Raw genomic sequence first — 26,057 nt, 5'->3', positions numbered from 1 at the left:
TCTAGCACACTAAACCGATTTTTCAATTCTAAGCAAAAAGCTTTCTTGACGTTTGATGACTTCAACCTTGCTGTGTCTAGTCTCTTTCTGTTCTGGTTTTCAACAGGTGCCTTTCTTAGTTTTAGTTTGATGGTAGCTTTTAGTAGATAGTGATCGCTGTTTACATCTGCACACCTGAGTACTCGTACATCTCTTAATGATCTACGCCACTTGTTGTTCACCAATATGTGGTCAATCTGGTTAACTGTTCTTCCATCAGGTGATTTCCATGTTAGTTTATGGATGTTTTTATGTGGAAAGATGGTCCCTCCTATCACCAGTTTATTACAAAGACAGAGATCGATAGCACGTTCACCATTCTCATTTTTTACCCCGCAACCATGCCTGCCCATCACATATTCAGCATCAGTGTTGTCGGATCCTACTTTAGCATTTAGGTCTCCCATTATAACTAGCATGTCGTGTTGAGGTACTTTGGAAATGGCAGTCTGTAGCTGTTCATAAAAATCATCCTTAGTCTCATCTTCAGCATCAATTGTTGGTGCGTAACACTGTATGATAGAAAGTTTGCAGTAGTCGGAGTTGAATCTTGCTGTTACTAATCTTTCACTGATTGGTTCCCATTCTAGTAATGATTTTGTCTTCTCTTTGCATATAATTATTGCTACACCATTAATATGTTTGTCAATGTTTCCAGAGTGTAGGATGATGTTTCCACTATTCGTTCTTGTCTTTCCTGAGCCAGTCCAACGACATTCGCTCACACCAAGAATGTCTAACCTGTAGTGCTGCATTTCCTTGATGACCTGTGCAGTCTTTGATGTTTCATACATTGTTTGAACATTCCAGGCTCCTATATGTATTTGTGCTTTAGGTCCTAGAAGACTCGTATTCATTTTCCTAGTTTCCACAATAGGGCTTTCACTAAGAGTCATTCCGCTGTGGTTCGAGTCCCCCATTGAACCTATAACAGAGGGTAATCTAATTTCATTTGTTGTGGTTTCTGTAACTGTAGTTGTTTTTACAGGATGGGAGAGTTGACCCCATGCCCAACACTCCAACCTGGAGGGCCAGGGAATTTGTAGTCAAGGTTTCCATCCTCTAGAAGGGCTGCTGTCCTGAGCTTATGAATCCATTCTATCCAGGTTTGTTTTCGAAGTTTACCATCTCCTAGATGAGTTGCCTTACTGGGCTACGACTCTCATCTAACCGCCTATTTACTCATAGCTGGGACAAGGTTGATGAGTGCTAGGGCATGTCCACACACCGGTGGGCCTACACACTGCATCTCTAGGGCCCTTGCTGCTCCGAGATCTCCTGCAGTTTAGCCTGAGGTGCTAGACCCCAGTTTACGTGCACTGTCGCGGGGAGGCACTGCAGGAGTCTTGATAGTGTAGAGGCTATGTACTGGCAGGAAAGACTTACGCACTCGGCTTTCTTTTCACACAGCAAGTATGCTAGCCAGCGGTAGTTAACAAATCAATGAATTGTAACCACACTTGACGCATATCACTACCCTGTGGCATAAACCACTAGCGCACAAAAAATCTTACATAGATGAGCACTTAATGTACTGTTGCAGTTGTTATTATCTACTGCACCAACAAACAAAAACAAAAAATATATAATGTTTTTATGCCCCTCCACCTATGATAGTAGAGGGGCATTATGTTTTCTGGTCTGTTCGTTCATCCATTCGTCCGTCCATCTGTCTGTCACGTTTTCTAATTTTAATGCAAAATAAGATTTTTGACCCCAATTTCACGGTCCACTGAACATAGAAAATGAAAGTGCAAGTTTCAGGTTAAAGTTTTTGGTCAAGGTAGCTTTTGAGGAAGTTGAAGTCCAATTAACTTGAAACTTATTACACATGTTCCCTATAATATGATCTTTCTAATTAAAATGCCAAATTAGATATTTATCCCACTTTCACAGTCCACTGAACATAGAAAATAATAGTGAGAGTGGGGCATCCGTGTACTGGGGACACATTCTTGTTACTAATGTGATATTTCTTTAAAGGCCACCTTTGAAAAGTTGGAAAATGAGATGAAGGAAGTGAATGCTAACTCAGAAGCATTGAAGAGAAATTTCCTAGAACTGACAGAATTGAAACACATACTCAGGAAGACACAGACTTTTTTTGAAGAGGTTAGTATATACATTTGTATTTAAAACCTTCTAGTAGGCTACTTTATAACTGTCAAATATAGAAACATGAACACAACAAAAGATAGTCACAAATTCTTTTCACTATTGCAATGTCTCTGTAGACTGCACATTACAGTAACATATTTTTTTTTTGGCACAAAGAACATGCTCAGATTATTTTACTGTAATAGACTAATTGTCTTCTAATAGTAATAAGTAACTTTTGACTGGTATTCTGTGGAAAATTAAACTAAAAAAAAGTTGGAAAATATTTTCATTAGGGCAATGGATAAACAAACGTGTTACCTATTATCTTTATGGTGCATAGGATTAAATGCTTAAGTTAATGAATGGACTGTGAGGTAAAGGGAATTTGAGTAGGGCATGCTGGGTGAGGTTACCGCAGATTTTCAACAAGTGTCGCCTTCCGAAGAACTAGAATGAGTTTAAGACATTGAAAGAGAAATTTATAGACCCTTTCAAACCATTAAACCAGCCATGACAAAGAGTTTGACGCCTGATCTGAATGTCAAAACATATAATTTATATGATTTTTTTCAAGTATAAGAATGTTTGAATCTGTTATGCAATATATAGCTTTCATCTGATTGAAATGATATGTTAGGAGTTCAGCATTTAACTCAAAAAATTATAAGCAAATGGTAGAACAGCAGTTCAAGTTTTAAATGCATGTGTAGCTAGCCAATTAGCTTTTAAACTTTAGAGAATAGTCCCACAGCTACAGGTACATGCCTATATAATGTATAAAAAGATTAGCTTTTAACTTGATTTATGACCCTCTTCAAGAAAAAGAAATCAGTTCAGTTTAATAAAAATTAAATCGTTCTGATTTACAATTTGTACATATAAATTCTTTTCTTACGTTTGACATTTGAGCTCTTCTATTCATTATAACTTGAACTGCTGTTCTTAAATGATTGTACACATACTTAGGAAAATAATTTGATTTTAAAATATATATCTTAGAATGGTTATACTGTCTGTTGAGGTATTCGTTTCACATATTTTATGATTGCAAAGCTTTCAGAATTTTCCCCCTTTTCATTAAAATGCAATATTCTTTTATGATAAAAATTTCAGCATTTTTGTCTATGATAATGCTACAAGCTCCTACTCAAACAACCAAACTTGTCCTATAGTATGCACTTATTGGTACAATGCAGATTGAAATATTGACAAAATTGATATTATGGAAAAGCATAACCTCACAGTATCAGCTTAGTACTTAGTGCTTATATGGGGATAATATGTATTTGGGAAGGGAACTTTTCTATACTGCATGCCAAAAAACGTTCAGTTTGCTTTCTGTGTCTCTTGAATGTTAGACAATGGTAGAACTGCTTTAGTAGTGCACTAGTTAAAGCAAGCATGTAATTTAAATTGAGTTACATATCCTGTTAATTTTTACCCGAACACATTTAGAATAAAAGATGGGTGAACTAAGTCCTTTTCTTTCTTTCACTTTGGTATAAAAGTTGGGTGAATTAAGTCCCTTATCTTTCTTTCACTTTGAATAAATTATGTGTAAATTAACATGATTAAGTCAAATGCTTAATGCAGATGTAATTTGATGCAGATTTTTATTTAGATTAAAATTGGAAGCGAGGTGGAAGAAAATAAAAAACAAAACTTCCAAGTCTGAGACAAATATAGAATGTCATTGCAAAAACAAAAAACCCCAAAGACCTACCTTCTACAAAAACAACACAAAAAACCTACCTTCTATAAAAAAACCTACCTTCTACAAAAAAACTACCAAAAAACCTACCTTCTACCAAAAAACCTACCCAAAATAACCTATCTTCTACAAAAAACAACAAAAAAAGTCAACTAAAGACTAAGCAATACACACACACACTGGGGGTAAACTCAGGTGCTCTGAAAGGGTAAGCAGATCCTGCTCCACATTTGGTATCGGTCATGTTTCTCATATAAGTACATTTTTTTCCTATATTTATATTGATTTGGTTACTTATAAATGACTGAAAATTATAAAATATCAAATCTATGATGAATATATCAGCTTCAGCATGTATATTTTTTACTTCAGCTTCAAAGTAACACTTTCAGTATATGACATTGCTTCAATTTACAACTGACCTGTATCATTGGAGTTACCATCTATGGAAACCACTTAATTCCATTCTTTACCAAACTATTGACAAGACAATATTTATTAACATCTGCTTAGTAAAATTAAACTTCAAAATGAATTAAATTTGCATTTGATACAGTTAAGTTAACATATTTGAAGATGGCATGTTGACAATGAAATGTATGCCATTATATCATAAACTTGCCTGAGAAACTATTTTTGTTGTTGTTGTATCATGGCTTATATGTCTCAAATGCAAATATCTTCATTTACTTATGTTTTTAAATACCATTAAAGCCCAAACTTTTGATGTTGAAATATTTATATGATACAATCATTGATCTAAAACAAAAAGAAATTAAATTGTGTGCTTGCTGTTTACTCCAATGATACTGACTGGTTGTAAGATGTGATTGCTATGGCTACCAGGATCTTTAATTTGGTCTGTGGTAATTGAATGTATAGAAAATGATAAATACATGTGATGTTTTTTGTGCATGCAATATCTATTTAATTATGTGTCTCACTTCTGTACATGTTTTAGTGAGAGAGGGAAAAAAAGATACTTCTTCTCTGTAATTATTTGGATAGTAATTTTCATGGATTCATTGCTATAATCTTTAACCTTTTACTGTAAATTGATAAATCTGCAATGTTTTTGTTTTTTATTTATATTGTACAATTAACTTCAGCAAAAATTAACTTTTAAAAATTAACTTTTAGCAAAAATAAAAATTTGCATCTTGCATTAAATAGTATTATCATTATCTGAATTTAACACTTTCTGAAATCTTTAAAATAATTATATCTCATGTTTTTTTTCCAAATTCTTGATCAATTGCAATGATAAACATGATAAATGAAGGCAAAAAGAATTTACATTTGTTTTGAGAATACATTTTTTTCAAGTGATAGAAAGCAAAACTGTGGCTGACTTCATAATTCATTATTCCACAAGATCAAATATTTAGACAAGCTGTAGAACAAAAAAGGTATAAATGCACTGGAATCATAATAAGTGCATGAACACATGAGAATTTGTATCTGAATGTATTTGCAGTTTTGTGTACTACATTGTTTATAAACTTAAGGCATTTTATAGAAATTTAAATAGATGGCTTTAAGAAAAGAAAACATAACAATTCTTTTTTATTGTTTTTAACTTACCATTATAACGATATAATGTATAAATGATGACAAATTATTTACTTGCTGAACTCAACATTGTGAATACTTTTAAGTTCAAATATTTTTAGGTCTATAACTATAACTATAAGATGCCTAAGTTTCTGCACATTATTATTCAGTTTTGCTTTGTTTTTGTTTTCTCCTATAGAGGGGAGGGTTTATTATTTACAATTTTTGTGTATATCATTCACATCAGGCTGAAATTCATCATACTCAGGCAATACATGATCCCTCACTGACAGACGAGACGATGGGACTTCTGGGAGAGGAACCATACAGATCTGGACAAGCCTTGAAGCTCGGGTAAGTCTTATAACCAACTTTTCATTATATATAGGATGAAACCATTGGTTTACTGGAAGAAGAACTAAAGACTACTGGTCTGGCTATAAAAGTAGGGTGAGTTTATAATTGTTGTAACAGGTAAAGACTTATGGAAATACTTCATACATGTATTATTTAGTTTTTGTACTAATTCTATAAAAAATCAATGTATCATTTCTCCTGTTTTATTATTTAACCCTTGACACACTGAAATTTTTGATTGCCGATGGTAAAAATACAGAAGTTTTAACCCCCTAAAACTTCATCTATTACATTGTATTATGTCTACTGCAAATTTTAAGCAAGAAATGTTTTGATCTAGGACCAACACATTATGTTTGGCTTTTTGTGTATGTTATACACAACGTACATGTTTTACAGAATAAAGATAGTACCATGATAATCATCAACACAGAATCATATATTAAGAGTTGAATTTAGAATATGAAATAAGAAGATGTGCTTTACAATGAGACTGGATACTCTCCACCAGAGAACAAATGACATAAAGTATTCCTTTTCATTCTATCCTTTCCAAAGAACAATTCTCCAATTTAACTGATAATATTTTGAGAAAAATAAAATGATAAGTAGACCTTTCCTGTATCAAGATATGTTAATTGAAGCAACATATTTTTTTCCTTAGCCCAAAAGGACTTTTCTTATTTATGTATATATGTTTTACTATTTTTTTAATGGAGAAAAAATAATTGTAGAAATATAATAGATAGAAATATTCTCAATGTTTGCACTATAGGTTTGTTGCGGGAGTTATACTAAGAGAGAAGATACCAGCATTTGAGAAGATGTTGTGGCGAGTTTGTAGAGGCAATGTTTTCCTCCGTCAGACTGAAATAGTTAACCCACTTGAAGATCCTGTTACGGTATGTAGAGGTTGGGAGATTATCTCAAGTGCGTCTCTTACGTCTATAAATGATTTTTGTGAACGTCTATACATTAATGGACATGCACTCAAAGTCAGTAAGTGGTTGTTCTTATAAAAGTATTCACATGCCTTCAAAATTAAAAAAAAAACAACAGCAGCTTGTACATGAATCTTGGCATAATTTATGTTTTTCTTCATCTCCCTAATTTTTAATATAAAAAAAACAACATAATTTTACAAAAAATATTACTTGCATATAAATGTCATTAAAGTGACTAAATACATGCTTTTTAATGTTCTTTAATAATGAAAGGTCCAAATAAAAGTTACATATTTACATATCAGTGGAGTAAAATGAATAAGGAATGAAGCGATGTATAAGTTATATACATGAGAATGGATCTATTACGATTTTAAGATAGAGACTAATGCTGCCCTGTTTTCTATATTGACAGCACTCTGATATCTCACAGCATTAGTTAGTCCTAAAAAAGGCTGTCAGACAATTTAAAAAAATTTTAAAAAAATTATATGACCGCAAAAAATGTCATAGTTATCTAAATAATGCATTCTTTTCCTTTGAATAAACATCATATTTTGTACAATGTATTTATACATTCAGACAAATAAGAAGATCTGTGTTTTTTCAGGGAGATCAAGTGTACAAGTCAGTGTTCATCATATTTTTCCAAGGAGACCAGTTGAAATCAAGAGTGAAGAAAATCTGTGAAGGTTTTAGAGCTACACTGTATCCCTGCCCAGAGACTCCAGCAGAGCGAAGGGAAATGGCTATAGGTGTAATGACAAGGATTGAAGATCTGAATACTGTAAGTTAGTAATGAACCCTTTAAACAAACACTTGATATTGAAACAATTTCAAGGAGAACATGACTAGAAAACTATTGTCTAGAATCTCATGTCCGATAAAAGGAATGTATTTGATGCTTTTAAAATATATCATTTTGACGTAATTAATAACCAAAATTGACAACAACACTTCAAATGGCCTGCACTTTATTTACTATGGTCTGCATGTTTTGCATGCAAGTCAGATGTCATCAGGACAGTTAGTATACACAAATTATTCACTGAAGTACCTAAACTGGTATCTTGAATTTGACAGTTGTGAAAGAAAAGTGAAAGTAGCAATAAAGAGATATAAATGAATAAGATAAATATAGAAAAATAAAGTTTGTTTACAATGTAACAGGTGTTTTCGTTTTACTGTTATATGACAGGCTTTGGTTCACCAAATGGAGTTTAATTGTGATTGTTGTCATTTGAACTTATCACACACTATAGACTGACAAAGAATGATAAATACATATGGTACTAGGGCACATCTACATAGCTTTTGAGAGTGCATGTTATGGCAAAGATATTCCTGTGTAGTTGTTGAAAAGGAACACAGGTGTCTTCTAGACACTTAATTTTGAATTGCTAATTGCATAGGAATTAATGAATGGCAATGTGTACTTAATACTGCCAAAGGTCATCTGATTTCAATGAAACTTTGTAGGTCCTGTTAGAAGTATCCATTACTTAAAAAAGAGTTTTGTTTATATTTTTTTTCTGTTATTAGGTTTTAGGACAGACCCAGGACCATAGACATAGAGTTTTAGTAGCAGCAGCTAGAAACATAAAAGTCTGGTTCATTAAAGTACGAAAGATAAAAGCCATTTACTATACACTGAACCAGTTTAATATAGAATCCTCTCAGAAATGTTTAATAGCAGAATGCTGGTGCCCTGTGGAGGATTTAGATAGGATACAACAAGCTTTAAGAAGGGGAACAGTAAGTCATTAACTTCAAAAATTATGACACAGGATGAAAAACATTGTTAGCAAGTTTTTGCGTTTGGATTTTTATGCCCCAGCTGTATAGCAGAGGGGGCATTAAGTTTTACCCTTGTCCGTCTGTACATGTGTTTCTTTGTATGTACTTCCAAAAGTTGTTTTCTGTTCTCTAACTTTAGTTTGCTTCAACCAAATGTTATGAAATTTATAAAAAATGCTTATCACCATAAAACACAGATCAAGTTTGAATTTTGATGGTGTCACATTTACCTTTCTAGATTTTTAATTGCTTAAATGCATGATTTTTTATTTTTTATTAACTCTCTTTGAAGAAAAACAGTATGCATGAACATTAACATATGTATAATTTTAAACTATTTAATGCCCAAAAAGGCGCAAGCCAGGGCCGACCATGCAAGGGCTGTATAGCCAGTCAAGGTCATTAAAAACTTCCATTTGTTGTTGTATAATTTTGAAAGGGATGAAATGAAAAATTTCCCAACACAAGAAAATATGTTATAATTATTTTAAAACCTTATATAAAGAATTTTATATGAAAAACATTTTGTCAAATTATTTTCTTATTTTGCTAATACAATGTTTAATTTTAGGAAAGAAGTGGAAGTTCTGTACCATCAATTCTGAACAAAATGGGTACCAAACAGACTCCTCCAACTTACAACAGAACAAATAAATTCACTGAAGCATTTCAAGCCATTGTTGACTCCTATGGAGTTTCTACCTACAGAGAGATTAACCCAGGTAAATTTTACCTCCAGGAACATTTCAGGATGTAATTGACTACAAAACTAATAACCATGATAAATGCTACTTAAATGTTTTGTGTCATCTTTGAGCAGTAAAACTTTTAAAAAAAAATCTTTTTCATTATGCATTTTAAGTAAAAGGTTATGCAAGACTCTACTTTTCAATACTTTTGCATCTCACATTGAATGACAAAAAAGGAAATTAGAAACAATTTTCACAAATACTGTAAAGGAACTCTTTAATAACAATGGTAAAACAGGTTTGAAATCACATTTTCTTCAATACATTTATGCCATTCTTACTCTTCTTGATTTAATATTTGACAGCCAATGAATTTATACTGATTTTATCACTGTCATTTACTTATCATCGTACCCTCCCAAGTCCATTTTAATGAAATAGACCATGCTAGTCTTTAGACAATGTCTCAGAATTATTGTATTGCAGTCAAGGACAAATAGACACATTTAACTGATATTTATTTTTATTGCAGCTCCATTTACTATTATTTCATTTCCATTCCTGTTTGCTGTGATGTTTGGGGACATTGGTCATGGTATGATTATGGCAATATTTGGAATATTCCTTATTATAAGGGAGAAATATTTTATGGCCAAGAAGATTGAAGATGAGGTAAGAACAATATAACTTTAATAAAATTAAATATTTTAAAAGCTTACAAATTGGTTGACTGCTAACATTGCCTTCCATTATCAGGATAAAAATAGAAATAAGAATCTGATATGATTGCCATTAAGATAACTGTTGATGAAAGTTCATTTGATTTGAATGTAAGCAATAGAGTAAAAACTGATAATTGCATAAGTTTGAGTTATAAACCTTTTCAGTTAGTATAAAGATGTGCATACAAAAAACAGCTGGAAATCTTAAGCCATATTCAGACAACTATATTTTGATGTGATATCTTGCTTAATACATATAAAAAAATTTTCATTCTGCAGATTTTTATGCCCCATTTATGCGAATTATGTTTTCTGGTCTGTGAGTCAGTTTGTTCATCTATCCGTCTGTTCGTCTGTCCCGCTTCAGGGTAAAGTTTTTGATCAAGATAGTTTTTGATGAAGTTGAAGTCCAATCAACTTTAAACTTAGTAAACAAGTTCCCTATGATATGATCTTTCTAATTTTAATGCCAAATTAGAAATTTTATCCCATTTTCACGGTCCACTGAACATAGAAAATGTTAGTGCCGATGGGGCATCCGTGTACTATGGAGCATTCTTGTTTACATGTAAAATTTTGTGGATGGAGAATGTACTATTCAAAGTTTTACCGTTTATCTTGATGTAGTATTAATTTATTTAGCTTTAAAAACAAATTCAAATTAAGTCAGACTGCAGATTTTTTACATGCCAAACTTTTTGAATGGAGAATACATTACAAATTTATCTACTTTTTTTGGTTGACTCAATGTTATTGTACTTTTGAGATTGAAATTTTGCTTCACTTATTTAAAGTGCCATACATTAATACATATTTCTTTTACAGATTTTTGCCACATTTTTTGGTGGAAGATACATTATTACATTGATGGGATTATTTTCTATCTACACTGGATTTTTGTACAATGATGTGTTTTCAAAGTCACTTAATGTGTTTGGGTCGTCATGGTTTCCCATAGATCCACAAACAAACAAGTAAGTTCATTTGATATGTTGTAAATATTTGATTAATCTTTCAAATGTAGTATTTTTATGCCCCTGTAGTTGCTATAGGGAACATTAAATGTTACCTTTGTCTGTCCATATAAAAGAGGGACGAAAGATACCAAAGGGACAGTCAAACTCATAAATCTAAAACAAACTGGCAACGCCATGACTAAAAATGAAAAAGACAAACAAAAAATAGCACACATGACACAACATGGAAAACTAAAGAATAAACAACACGAACCCCACCAAAAAACTAGGGGTGATCTCAGGTGCTCTGGAAGGGTAAGCAGATCCTGCTCCACATGTGGCACCCGTTGTGTTGCTTATGTGATAACAAATCCAGGTAAATAGTCTAATTTGGTAGGTCACATTCATGAAAGGGAAGGGGATTGTAGTTCCGACGTAAGGAACATATCCGATATCATTTGTGAAACGGTTATTCCATAACGGTCAACCAACTCGTGATGGCGTCCGTAAAATTTACGAAGGGATGACTTCAACTTCACCATTTTGAACTCTTGGTTTAATAGCTTTCTTGTGAGCAGCAACCCTCTATCAAGAAAATCATGATAGGAAATTCAAGCACGGGAATATCGTATCAATTGGGAAAGTGTAATACATTTGTACCACCATTGATTTTCCCCTATTAGTCTTTGTTAAATTTACACTTTTCAAAAAAATGTGCAGAATTTATCTTTGTTTCAAATAAAGAAATACTTGTCATGAGTAAAGTTTTATCCTGTCCAGTTCTATAGAAAAAAATTCACATAACATTTCATTGCATATAAGAAAATAACCATCATTGGAAGTTAACACTGGTAGACCTATTTGGCAAATGACCGCGATTTTTGGCAAATCTACGCGGAACGGAGAATAAATAGAGGTTCATCGTAAATTTTCTGTTTTACAGAATATTTTGCGGTTCTCCGGAGATTTTCCGTGTCTCAGGGAATTATCCGCGTGTCTCAGGGAATTATCCGTTTGTCCGATTAAACTGGTGTGTATTGAGTCAGTGATAGAACCAGTGATGCGTGAGCGACGGTTATTAATAGATCGTTGTATAATCCGTTATCTGTGAGCAACGGATATTAATAGATCGTTGTGATTATATACACTGTTTACAGTCAGATAAAAATAACCGTCTTATTACCCTTTTCAGTCGAGAAATAAAAAGCGGTGGTTTTGATATTAAAGTTACTTGCAATTTAAATATCGAATTTAGTTCAATAAAGAATAATCTATTTAAATGTGACCAATGAACAGGAAAATGCACGTGGTAACTTTGCAATACTACAAATATGTTCACCTTACAAAATTCTTCTTTATTGTCATGTTAAGATAAATCAGTTCCTGTAAAAACAGTAAAAACAGACTCTTAATTACTGCAGATGCCGTAATCCGACATTATGTCATACTGATTTGACACTTGTCTAATGTGAGCAATACCTGCTGTGATATTTTTGCAATACAACATGGACAAGCGGAAGGTCGTAAATCAATCTGTTGATCCGAATTTAACTTTACCTGTTCAGATATTTATTTATGGAGGATATCATAGATACATTTAATAAATTGTATTGTATTCAATGGAGATAATTTAAATACACAATATAATTTATTAAGACATATTGCAGGTATACATTGAACATGTTTTCTCCAACCAAGAAGGTTTGATATTGAATGCTTTTTTTTTTTTTTTTTTTTTTTTTTTTATCAAACTTCGATCTGATCAGTCTCGTAGATTATAAACGAGTAATTCGTTTATAGTTACACATTGTTACTCTTCTAACGTCTTTTTCTTTGTGCTATTAAAAAAAACTCACAATTTTCCACATCAGATCGACATTTATATATATATGAATACTGGAAATCTTTTTTCCGTCCGACACCACGCTCTCCACAAGAGCCCCAAGATATAATCATACCTGTCAATCACTAGCCGCAAGTTGAACATTTTGGCCAGCCTTCCTCGTGCTTTCAATTATGACATCGTTGCGAATTTTTTTTTTAAATTGACATGTGAAAAGAATAAAGTGATGGGAAGTTTATTTTACGACCTATCAAGACTTCTTGTGATTCTAACAAGATTTTTCTTAGGCCGCATTTCTTTCTAACAAGAATTTTGTAAACGTTGTGTTGCGTGTGTTACTGTTTTCTACACGAGTAGAAACAAATACATCGTTTGATAAATCTTTAATGACCCTGTTTGAATTTTCAATAATGCATGCACATGTTGTTGGTAATCAGACTTTTTTACAAACGTAGAAACAAATACTTCGTTTAATCAGGTTGAAGTTAGAAAAAAATGCAGCGTTTGTACTAACAAACGACAAACTGCAGACGCATTTTTAGCGTTTGCATAGTTTGTCAAAGTTTATGTAAACTTTGCAAACGTATGTGTTTGAAAGAAATGATCAAAACATGTGCGAGCATAGCCGTTTGCATCGTTTGCATCTTTAATGAGTCTGAATCCGTAACCGTCAAAATAGCATGCTTTACAAAAAGATCAGCCAATTCAAACGTTTCTTTACACAAAGATGATTTTAAGTACGTCATACATTACATGTAAACATTTATTTAAGTAAATATTTTTCGTATCTATCTTTTTCGTATCTATCAATTTGGTTACAGGGTTTATGCAAGTAAGTTTTACCGTGTGGTGCGTTTTCAGATTCATTTCTCAACAACTTCCTGTGAACCGAAATATTTCGGCGGGGGTATCAACGGCGGCAAGCTTACAGTTTAACTTGCTTAAATTTTATTTAAGTCAGTTTATTGAAATAAAATTGAAAATGGAAATGGGGAATGTGTCAAAGAGATAGCAACCCGACCATAGAAAAACAGCAGCAGAAGGTCACCAACAGGTCTTCAATGTAGCGAGAAACTCCCGCACCCGAAGGCGTCCTTCAGCTGGCCCCCTAAACAAATATATACTAGTTCAGTGATAATGAACGCCATACTAATTTCCAAATTGTACACACGAGACTAAAATTAAAATAATACAAGACTAACAAAGGCCAGATGCTCCTGACTTGGGACAGGCGGGAAAATGTGGCGGGGTTAAACATGTTTATGAGATCTCAACCCTCCCCCTATACCTCTAGTAGCCAATGTAGAAAAGTAAACGCATAACAATACGCACATTTAAAATTCAGTTCTAAAGAAGTCCGAGTCTGATGTCAGAAGATTTAACCAGATAAAATAAACAAAATGACATTGTTTTTGCAGAAGATTAATCCAGACATTAACGTACTTTGGCTTCCCATTTGTTCCACTGTGTAGGATAACTTATTTACGCATTACATCATTAATAATTACCAATATTAAAATGCTGAAATGCTAGTTGTATACTTATTATTTTACTAATTTGCGTTTTGGTTCCGTTTAAATTTGCTGTTATAGCATGTATAGATTCCTTGATTTTCATAACTTATCTAGTTTCAGTTGTTAAATACTAGTCAGTAAAGAGCTAAATATTTTGCCTTCCAGCAGAGCCAACAATTAAGCATCAGACGTATACGTGATACATTAATCATATATATATGTAATATCAGTAATGGACTCCTAGACTTTTTCTCCTTTTATAGCCGACTATGCAGTATGGGCTGTGCTCATTGTTGAAGGCCGTACGGTGACCTACATGTATAGTTGTTAATTTCTGTGGCATATGGTCTCTTAACGAGAGTTTTCTCATTGGCAATCACACCACATCTTTTTTTTTAAACGGACTCATTTAGCATTTGTTATATTCTCAACGGTTGAGAAAAACTCCATGGATGACAAGTCAACTGGGGTTTTGAGTTGAACATTTTGATTGTGTATGTTTATAAGGGTTTGAATAGGATTTATATAGAAGAAGAGAGAATATATATGGACAGAAAGTGCACAACAAAGGGCCAAAAAAGTAAATAAAATAGACACCAAGAAAACAAAGAATATAGAATAATGGGGGAAAATATGAAGACTACAGAAAAATTACTTACAACTATAAGACAATATTCAAGACCCTCGTATGTGTTCAAATACAATCTGTATACACTATAGTATATATCTTGCTATAAAGTTCCGTTCTCAAGGTTTTTTGCTCGAGCCTGACTGTCTGATTCTATTCAATTTTTAAATTGATGTCCAGTGGCAAACATTTCTAGAGTTGTGTCATTCAGGAAGTAAATACAAGAAAAAATGAATCTGTTCATGCGCGGGTTGGTTAAAAATAGAGCTCCCTACATATATCTTGTTTAAAAAAATATTTATTTTACTCAGCTATCTTCAAGGCACTATCTTCTTCTGTTACATGAAATTGTGATACTGTAAAATTGACTGATTAGATTTTATTTTAGATTGCCAAAGTTTGAAGTAGTAGAAACCATTTCCGTGACCTGTGTTTGTTGCACTCTGTGGGTAAAATCCAGTAGTTTGTTTTAGCCTACTGAGATTTTAATAACTTATTTTCGAATGATGGAACCATATCAAAATAATAAATTGAACACGGGTTTGACAGTCAGTAAACTGTCACACAAGAAATAGATTGAATGTTGCATGTACACTAGTCCAATTTGTAATGTTGTCTTTACGTCCTTCCACATTTTTTTTTTTCAAAATCCGGGATCCGCTTTCGAATATATTATGGGAGTCTGTCAATGGAGCTAGAGATACATTTAACGACCTTGACTGGCTGCACAACCCTTGCACGGTAGATAAATACATCATACACAGATACACTGGCTGGTTAAAGGGACAATATTAAAACCAGAAGTGTAAATTGCCCCAGGTATTTTAAGTATATTGTGTGTAATGTGTCAACAGCCACGTGTTCGTGAATTCATAGTCGCTTGAATTTTAGTGATATATGTATGAAAAAAAATTAAAAAAATACTGTTATATGTATAATATATAATATGTATAATATATAGAGAATAATACATGGCAAAATCCGTATCATATGTCGTATCATCCCGAGACATCAATATCAGCCCAAGGGCCTTTAGGCCCGAGGGATGATATTGGTCGAGGGTGATACGGCATATGATACGGATTTTGCCATGTATTATTCTCTATTTATCATATGTTTAGTAGTAAATACAGTAGTTTTGCATATGTGATAAATAGCCTGTTGTTTAATCCATATCGCGCAACTTTGATGCGCACCCTTTATCGCATACCCTTTATCACACCCATATGATAAATATATATTATACATATAACAGTATTTTTTTTCATACATATATCACTCAAATTCAAGCGACTGTGGTGAATTCAAAGATAATCAAAATGATCTAATTCACGTGGTAATCTACCATGCAGCTACGCATCATCGCACATCGCAAACAAATAGCTTTGCATTGTAAGATATTTAATTATACCCCCGCTTTGAAAAAAAGGGGGGTATACTGTTTTACCTCTGTCTGTCCTTCCGTCAGTCCGTCAGTCCATCCGTCCGTCAGTCTGTCAGTCAGTCAGTCCGTCCGTCCCATGAATATTTTTCGTCACATTTTTTGTCAGGAACTACACTACCAGGATTTCTGAAATTTGGTTTCAGGCTTGATATAAGTCAGCTATACTTGGAACTTGATGCGTTTTCAGATTCATCACTCAACAACTTCCTGTTTACCGAACACTTGTTTGATTTTACACATGATAGCCAAGTTGAAAAATTTTCGTCACATTTTTCTCAGGAACTACAATACTAGGATTTCTGAAATTTGGTTTAAGGGTTAATATAAGTCAGCTATACCGTGGTAACCAAGGTCTGTCTACTTAACTGTTTATATGGGAATTGGTGAAAAAGTCATAGTTCAAAGTCATAAATGAGCGTAAATAAGTGTTCCGTGAAAATTGTTTTCGAAAATCTAATTTGTTCATAATTCTTTTATGTAATAAACTTATTTAAATAAATTTGTACCTTCCCTTGTCTGATCACCAGCATGGCTAAAGGTATTACTCCCAAATGTATTGTGAGGTGACACGTTCAGGTATTCAAGCGATTTCCTGTCGGACTTGCAAGTTCATGCATCGCTTCACTTCTAAGGGTATTGATCAGTGTATACGACCGATAACTTGAAACTTTCCATTTTGAACTATCAGGTGTATAGTATAAATCTGTCTTGCGTGTCCGATATACTAGTCATTACTAAACGCATAAGCTTGTTTATAAATTACATTTCTGTTGTAAAGAATATTATTTATAAAAATCTAAATAATTCAAAAAAAAAAGATTTGATAAAATAAAAATCTGTTTTCACATTTTTTCCAAGGGTAAATTTGGGGAAATGTAAGTACTCGTTCTCAAAAGTGAAGGACAGTTTGAAACGTACAAGAAATATTGATTTAACAAAAATATACGCACATATCGACCATTCTTTAATACGCCTTGATAGAAAGTTACGGAACTATAGATAGTTGCAATTCAAAATTATATACATTTTTACATTGAACATAAGAAAGAAACATACATTTTGTTTATTTGGGTTAAAAGTTCTGTAAATAAACTAGTCCTCGTATGACAACAGTATGTTATCATGGGATGTCGATGGACGAAGAAGAAGAAGAGAACTTATTTGAATTAAATACAGGTCGATATTTAACTTGCTTTGGGTTCATCGAAGTTATGGACATAGTAAAATCACAGATTTCTATTTCAACAAGATTGTTCTCGAACAAAGGAAGGAGTTGTCGTCTCAATTGTTGGCTATAATGTATAATGATGTGAACATGGTTCTGAAAGTACATTATGCAAAATTTCCTGTTCCGACATCGTTAAAAAGATGTGCGTCTAAGGTGAACGACACAAGAACCCTGTAATACTAGTACGAGAGCATGTAAACATTCCTTCTCAATAATATGTTTGTATTGGAAATCTTTTCATACAGATTGACAACTCATGGTCCGATATGCATGTAATATTTGCCACACGACGCCCATAGTTCTTTCTACCATCATCATCTTATTCTTTGATATTGCTGTAAACATCGATGGTTCACACCCAAACAAAATGGAAGTAATGTACCTTCTGATAGCTTCTCCGTGTTATACACTTGTGAAACTTAATATATAGACGAAATTTCGGTATTAAAATGAATCTACATCTCACAAACAGGATTTTTAAATCACGATTTTGAGCAATCGTTGTAGGTTCATGAATATTCATATGGTGCTTTTCTTTAGCGCCAATTGGAAAAAACGTATCTTTAAATAAAGTTTACATTATTACACATATTCCTCAGAAATCAGTTATCATAAAACCATACGAGTTATGATAAACCTTGATAAAACAAAGTTCTGTTATCATAAAACATAAAATAATGCACTATGTAAACTGGAGTAAAATTATGAGAGTTCTAAGCACTGTACATGTACTATAGTAAAGTTGTAAGTCTGTTCTGTCACAAAACTTTTAAGCGATGGTCCATGCAGTTATATTCATGTCTGGAAATGTCCTTGGCTGTTTATCCAAAAGATATAGTCTGGTTTTTTCTGTTTCCCATCGTTTTTTGAGAAATGCATTTAAGAGTGAATCGTTAACTGGGTAAAGACCAGTGGCAAATATCTCTCTGTTCGTTCTGTCGATTTGGGAAGATATTTTCTAATTCATTTGAAAATATTTATATGTGTTTGCAATGTTCAATGCTTGGACTTTGAAAAGGCACTAATAAAGCTAACTAAATATTATTTTGATAAAAGAGGTAATACAACAAATTTAATTTTACAAACAAATAATTCTGTAAACATCGCGTGTAAGGGTTTACAAGGAGTTAAAAGAAAAGACAACAGGGCAAATCTGATGAAAAAAAAATCCCGAAAATTCGTAGTAACAGGAAATTAAACAGTAATTGAAACCCCCTCCTCAAACAAATGTACCTCATGACCTGTATTATACTGAGGTACAATTTTTTTGGTGAAAAAAATATAGAATGCTGGAAGTGTTTCGATGTGCTATTGGAAAATCCTTTGAAAAAAATGGGTAGGGTTCACCAGGCCACGGCTTAGGTAGCACTTCACAGAAAATATAGTTACAATTGAGCCACAGAATGTTGAATAACCTTCCAACCCTGGCCTTCTAATACGTTAGGCCAACTGTTAGTGTCATACATGCAAAACTACAGACCTATCTACGGAGTGCTACCATACTCACATGCTCCCGATACTAGTATGTTGAAGAAGTAATGAAATTAATAGAACCAGAGCCGGATTTAGTGGGGAATGGCGTTGATGAGAGTTTTTAATAGTCTTGATTTGATTGATTGATATACATGGAAGTTTTTAACGACACTGACTCAATGACTGGCTATACAACACATAGAAGCTTTTGACGACATAGACTGCCTAAACAGCCCTTTGAGTTTCTCAGTCGGCTATAAAGGGGGAATGACACGGTGTCCGCCCCCTTTTGTTGAAAAATAAATATTGATTATATAGGGAATCACTTGAGAATGACTGGAGCTGGTCCTCTCATGACATTATCAGTTAGTCTCCCCTCTCCTTATATATAAAAAAAATCTGGATCTGCCACTGAGAACAAGTTTAATAAATTAAAAAAAAGAATGTGTCACTAGTATACACGGATGCCCAATCCGCACTATCATTTTCTATGTTTAACAGACCAAGGACTATCTTTAATTAGTATAGAAAGTCCCTGAGTGGACTGAGGAAATGAGGTAATTCTAATTTGGCATTAAATTTAGAAAGATCATATCATTGTGAACATGTGTACTAAGTTTAAAATTGATTGGATATCAACTTCATCAAACACTACCTCGACCAAAAACTTCAACCTGAAGCGGGACAGACGGACGAACGAACAAACGAACAGACAAGACCAGAAACAATGCTGAGAATGGAACATCCAAAATATATATTTTTAATCTTTATTGCAAAATTACACACATAAGGGTCAAGCAATATAAACAAACATTGTAATATAAGGTAATCTTATACACTCCCACTCCTGAAACACAAACAAAATTAAAAGTCATCTGATTGCAATCTTATAACTGTTAATACTGATGAAGTCGCTTTATCATTGATTTATAAGATACAAGTTGTGACCTTCGAAATTGTTTTATATTATTTTATTTGTATATTTTCCTATAGACTTTTAAGGTACCTCCGTTGTCCTTAAAAAAATCCCTTCCATAATATCCAAAACTTCATCGTTGATTTGAAAAAAAAATGATTTTAGATTTTCGATTATCAATTGAAATGAACCTACTAGAGCCTCAACTTTCAAGCGCACAATAATGTCAATCATTACACATCACTTTAACCCTTTAATTGACATTCCTCAATCGGTCAGTAACATCACCTGTGTTTATAGTTACAGGGTATTTCCCGCCGTTGGACAATCCCGTGCAGTCGACACAATTGATTTTTAACATTCTCTATTATGAGCAAGGTCAAGTTTTAGATCAAGTTAATTACATATATTTTTAACGTTAATTATATATATTAATTATTAAAAAAAAACCGTATCATCATTTCTTTTCTTTTCTTGTTTTTTTGCTAGTATAGTAAATAAATCTCAATCCCGGGATTTAGATACACTTAACATTAGACCTGGAAGTGCCTTCTTATAAATGGAGAAACTGTCTTTCACATTAAAATTTAAAAGAATATTATCGCTCAGGCATATTTTAAATTTTGTAATAAGATGATTGATTGTTGGTTGTTTAACTTCCAGTGGCAAATATTCCATAAATGTCAGGACGAACTTAGTTTTAAGATCGAACTCTCAAAAAATAATTGAAAAACAGTAATGATGACAGAAGAACTTTGATACGTGTGAAATAACCATCCAATCTTTTAAATATAACTTATTTATATTTCAAAAAGTAACAGATTAGTTTACAAGACGTGCATTGACGTACTTTCATATCTTTAAAATGGAACTTCTTTGTCTAAAAGACAACCAACGAGTTGTCGAAATCCAGTTGCATGCATACTATATGCATACATATGCATATTATGCATCGACGATCGTTGTATTACGTAACATACTGCTATACCAATTGACCCCTGATATCAACTAAGGTTAGAACTTCCTCCAGGCCGTTCATTTTATTTTTGTTCCAATAAACGGTTCTTGAATCAATTATAATTTCTGAAGTATTTACGATGAAAGCATTATTCTCAAATCGTCTTACACAATGATAAAATTGTATTTATACCACAATTGAAAAGTAATTTTATAAAACAAATGACAGATGAACTGATTAATTATAAAGATGAATGTATGTCCATATGCTCATATATATATACACATTCGGACTAAAATTCGCAACTAGTTATTATCTCATCGTAGTATATTGTTAATTTTGCTAATATATGCCTTCAACCCCAAGAGGTATAAATGTGCATTTCATTCTGAAAGATTAATGGATCAGCAGGTGATCAAGACCGTTTTAAAAATTCCTATTTGCCAATGAAGTTTAAATGATCTGCGGCCTCAGAAATACACATGTATTTTTCCATCATAAAAGTAAACCTTTAACCCCGAGAAATATATAATCTGTTTCTCTCTAAATTTACAAAACATTATCATATGTGATAAATTTTTGAAAATTCCTTATATCTCAATCGATTAATGATACTAGTAGTTCTGTAAACTTCTACATATATCACAATCTGTACCTCAATACAACCGTCCCTCACACTTAACGGATTATACAACGATCAATTAATGATTGAACGTCGCTCACGCATAACGGATTATACAACCGACCTTTTAATAACCGTCGCTCACGCATCACTGGTTCTATCAATGACTCAATACACACCCGTTTTATCGGACAAACGGATAATTCCCTGAGACATGGAAAATCTCCGGAGAACCGCAAAATATTCTGTAAAACGGAAAATTTACGATGAACCTCTATTTATTATCCGTTCCGCGCAGATTGGCCAAAAAACACCGAATTTTTTACAAAAATCACGGTGATTTTCCAAATAGGTCTGCCAGTGTAACCAATCAAATTTCTCCCCTTATTTTATCTTTGTACAAGGTTTAGTCACCATGTAATCTCAAGATTACAAAATTTTCTATAGAATTCCCAAATAAAAAATAATGGTGATTTGAAATACCCAAGACATATGTTTATGACACGGAAATGGTTTTACTGCAACAAAATGTAAGATTAATTACCTACAACTGTCAAATTCAAGGGAATATTGTTTTCGACCTACTTTCCTATACAACTTGATGTGACGTACCATGATTTGGTGGTATTACACCTATATCTCAAAGATTGTAATTCTCCAAATTACTCCCATCTTCCTCCAATAAAATCTTGACCACAATGATACTGTAAATCAGGATATTTCAGTGGTTTCCCCCAAAACAGTAGTGGGTAAATTTGAAGTGTAATATTTTGGCAATTTGAGATCATTTTTATACGACCGCAAAATTTGAAAATTTTTTCGTCGTATATTGCTATCACGTCGTCGTTGTCGTTGTCGTCGTCGTCCGAATACTTTTAGTTTTCGCACTCTAACTTTAGTAAAAGTGAATGGAAATCTATGAAATTTTAACACAAGGTTCATGACCACAAAAGGAAGGTTGGTATAGATTTTGGGAGTTTTGGTCCCAACATTTTAGGAATTAGGGGCCAAAAAGAGCCAAATAAGCATTTTCTTGGTTTTCGCACTATAACTTTAGTTTAAGTTAATAGAAATCTATGAAATTTTGACACAAGGTTTATGACCACAAAAGAACGGTTGGGATTGATTTTGGGAGTTTTGGTTTCAACAGTTTAGGAATTAGGGGCCAAAAAAGGGCCCAAATAAGCATTATTCTTGGTTTTCGCACAATAACTTTAGTTTAAGTAAATAGAAATCAATGAAATTTAAACACAATGTTAATGACTACAAAAGGAAGGTTGGTATTGATTTTGGGAGTTTAGGTCCCAACAGTTTAGGAATTAGGGGCCAAAAAGGGACCCAAATAAGCATTTTTCTTGGTTTTCACACCATAACGTTAGTATAAGTAAATAGAAATCTATGAAATTTAAACACAAGGTTTATGACCATAAAAGGAAGGTTGGTATTGATTTTGGGAGTTTTGGTCCCAACAGAATAAGGGGCCCAAAGGGTCCAAAATTAAACTTTGTTTGATTTCATCAAAATTGAATAATTGGGGTTCTTTGATATGCCGAATCTAACTGTCATGACTGTGTATGTAGATTCTTAACTTTTGGTCCCGTTTTCAAATTGGTCTACATTAAGGTCCAAAGGGTCCAAAATTAAACTTAGTTTGATTTTGACAAAAAATGAATCAGTTAGGTTCTTTGATATGCTGAATCTAAAAATGTACTTAGATTCTTGATTATTGGCCCAGTTTTTAAGTTGGTCCAAATCGGGGTCCAAAATTAAACTTTGTTTGATTTCATCAAAAATTGAATAAATGGGGTTCTTCGATATACCAAATCTAACTGTGTATGTAGATGCTTCATTTTTGGTCCTGTTTTCAAATTGGTCTACACTAAAGTCCAAAGGGTCCAAAATTAAACTTAGTCTGATTTTAACAAAAATTGAAATCTTGGGGTTCTTTGATATGCTGAATCCAAAAATGTACTTTGATTTTTTTATTATGGGCCCAGTTTTCAAGTTGGTCCAAATCAGGATCTAAAATTATTATATTAAGTACTGTGCAATAGCAAGTCTTTTCAATTGCACAGTATTGCGCAATGGCAAGAAATATCTAATTGCACAATATTGTGAAATAGCAAATTTTTTTTTAATTAGAGTTATCTTTCTTTGTCCAGAATAGTAAGCAAGAAATATCTAATTGCAAAATATTGTGCAATAGCAAGATTTTTTTTTAATTGGAGTTATCTTTCTTTGTCCAGAATCAACTTAAATCTTTGTTATATACAATATACAATGTATATTCACTTTTTACTACCAACTGATAAATTAAAATAATCTTTACCATTCAGTTATAACAAGCAGTTTTTTTACATCTTAATATTTTATGATGTATTTAAATGAGTAGTTATTGTTGCAAACTCCATTAGAAATTTTAATTGAGATTAGTTTTGGAATAAGGGAAAGGGGGATGTGATTAAAAAAATTGGGTTCAATTTTTCTCATTTGAAATTTCATAAATAAAAAAGAAAATTTCTTCAATCATTTTTCTGAGAGGATTAATATTCAACAGCATAGTGAATTGCTCTAAGAGAAAACAAAAATTTTAAGTTCATTAGAACACATTCATTCTGTGTCAGAAACCTATGCTGTGTCAACTATTTAATCACAATCCAAATTTAGAGCTGAATCCAGCTTGAATGTTGTGTCCATACTTGCCCCAACCGTTCAGGGTTCAACCTCTGCGGTCGTATAAAGCTACGCCCTGCGGAGCATCTGGTTGAATTATAACATTGCCATTATTTTATTGTTAGAGTAAGTTTATTAAAAAAAAATTACATTGTTTTAAAATTGTGATAATATTTCCATCAATTTAAAAAAAAAACGAGTACATCAATTGCCATAATTTTACATTTAAATTGACGATGGATCAATTGACATTACATTCTCCACAACAAAATCAAATCTTTTAAATATGTTTAAAAAAAAGCATGCCACCTATCTTTATTTTGCAATAATTATGATGTATTATGCATAATCTATCGAAAAAAATGATGTTGATTATTTAAAACATTGATATTTTGAAATCCTGCAGCAAACATCTGTTCCCCTGATTTAATTTTAAATTTAAGCCTAATGGAATTAAATTTATTTGTTTTAGAGGTTATACAAGTGCTACTTTACATGGATCTACCAATTTACAATTGGACCCTAATACTTCATATGTTGGTGGAGGACCCTATCCATTTGGACTAGACCCAGTAAGTATTAAACAATTCATTATACTTACAAATTGAAGAGGGGGTTTGTCAAATTTAGAGAAATTCAGTTGTTGAATCTAATGTATACAACTTTCACAAGTATTATCAGATAGTGTACCAAAATGCTGCAACTTTGCTTGCATGCTTGAGAGATCACGGAATCACTATCATCTTTATTTACTACTTATAGAAACACAATAGGGGGGAATTATTTGTTTTCTGATGATTTTGTCTTGTATATATAGAATACATTAAATTGCTCTTCAAATTGCTACAATTGTGAGCTGGATTTTACTTCTTTTGTTGCTCTTACATTACCATATACTTGAATTTCCTACCACAGAGTAGGTTTGTACTCATGATTCCATAAATGCATGTCTTGAAAATGTTATTTTATCAGACATATATGTAGAACATATATTTAGATGGTACATGGAATAATTAGAATTTGATTCAGTAAAATAGAATCACCATTTTTACAGATACAAAATACATTGAAATTTCTTGTATATATGTGAGTGTTTGAATGACAGGATAAGTTAATGAACTTGTGATCAATAAAATATTTGTATACTAATGTTGTTAATTTTGTATTTTACAGATATGGCAGATGTCTTCTAACAAAATCACAGCAACAAACTCTTTAAAGATGAAGCTGTCAGTCATATTTGGTGTCACACAGATGTTGTTTGGTGTAATTCTTAGTCTCTTAAATCATAGGTATGTATTATCTATAATTGATGTTACTCAGCTATTATCATAAAGTAAATTTTTAAGGTTGGTGAACACACATTCAGGTTCAATCTGTGGTTATTTTATTTTTGACTAACTTTATGAAGGTCAATAAAATTTGGATAGAAGCTTTTGTATGACCAAACGACAATTTCCAGAGCAAAATTTTGAAAATGTTTATTTTCATTTTCATTTTTGTTCTCATAGACTGTTGCAGTTAACACATACAGACTCTCTGGGATTACATTTTTTTGGCATGATAAATTTGTAAATCTTCATTGATGTTATGAAACTTGGACATGTACAGAACCTATAAATCTTCAAGATCAAGATATGACATTTAAAATTTTTTCTTAACTCTGTTAATTTGACTCACTTTTTACAGACATTTTACTTATACTTTACACTATCAGCAAAAAAAGATACAGGGTTCCACAGAACACTTAACAGGTTTTTAAATTCAATTAAGATCATTGGCGTTTTGCTATAAATGTTTTTTAATACACATGTTGAAAATTTGTCATAATTGTTACAACCAGACTTGGCACTCATACCACATCTTCTTTTTATCAAACATTAAATACT

At 32.6% G+C, this 26,057-nt stretch overlaps 1 protein-coding gene across 4 annotated transcripts in view; it reads left to right on the top strand.

Annotated features, from left to right (window-relative positions):
* Window positions 1-26,057, top strand: part of LOC139511857 (V-type proton ATPase 116 kDa subunit a 1-like) — a 51,982-nt gene that overhangs the window by 11,215 nt on the left and 14,710 nt on the right. For 2 of the 4 annotated variants that reach the window (XM_071298984.1, XM_071298983.1), the window contains exons 5-14: window positions 2,023-2,151; window positions 5,652-5,758; window positions 6,537-6,663; window positions 7,316-7,492; window positions 8,248-8,460; window positions 9,074-9,224; window positions 9,724-9,863; window positions 10,739-10,887; window positions 24,641-24,740; window positions 25,342-25,460. In XM_071298984.1, coding sequence (XP_071155085.1) covers window positions 2,023-2,151; window positions 5,652-5,758; window positions 6,537-6,663; window positions 7,316-7,492; window positions 8,248-8,460; window positions 9,074-9,224; window positions 9,724-9,863; window positions 10,739-10,887; window positions 24,641-24,740; window positions 25,342-25,460 — 1,412 coding nt within the window. The remainder of the gene's footprint in view (window positions 1-2,022; window positions 2,152-5,651; window positions 5,759-6,536; window positions 6,664-7,315; window positions 7,493-8,247; window positions 8,461-9,073; window positions 9,225-9,723; window positions 9,864-10,738; window positions 10,888-24,640; window positions 24,741-25,341; window positions 25,461-26,057) is intronic. The other 2 variants (XM_071298985.1, XM_071298986.1) reach the window with 1 other exon arrangement.

The sequence above is a fragment of the Mytilus edulis genome, chromosome 2 (genome assembly GCF_963676685.1).
Source record: "Mytilus edulis chromosome 2, xbMytEdul2.2, whole genome shotgun sequence".
Taxonomy (NCBI): domain Eukaryota; kingdom Metazoa; phylum Mollusca; class Bivalvia; order Mytilida; family Mytilidae; genus Mytilus; species Mytilus edulis.
This window is presented reverse-complemented; position numbering and strand designations above follow the sequence as displayed.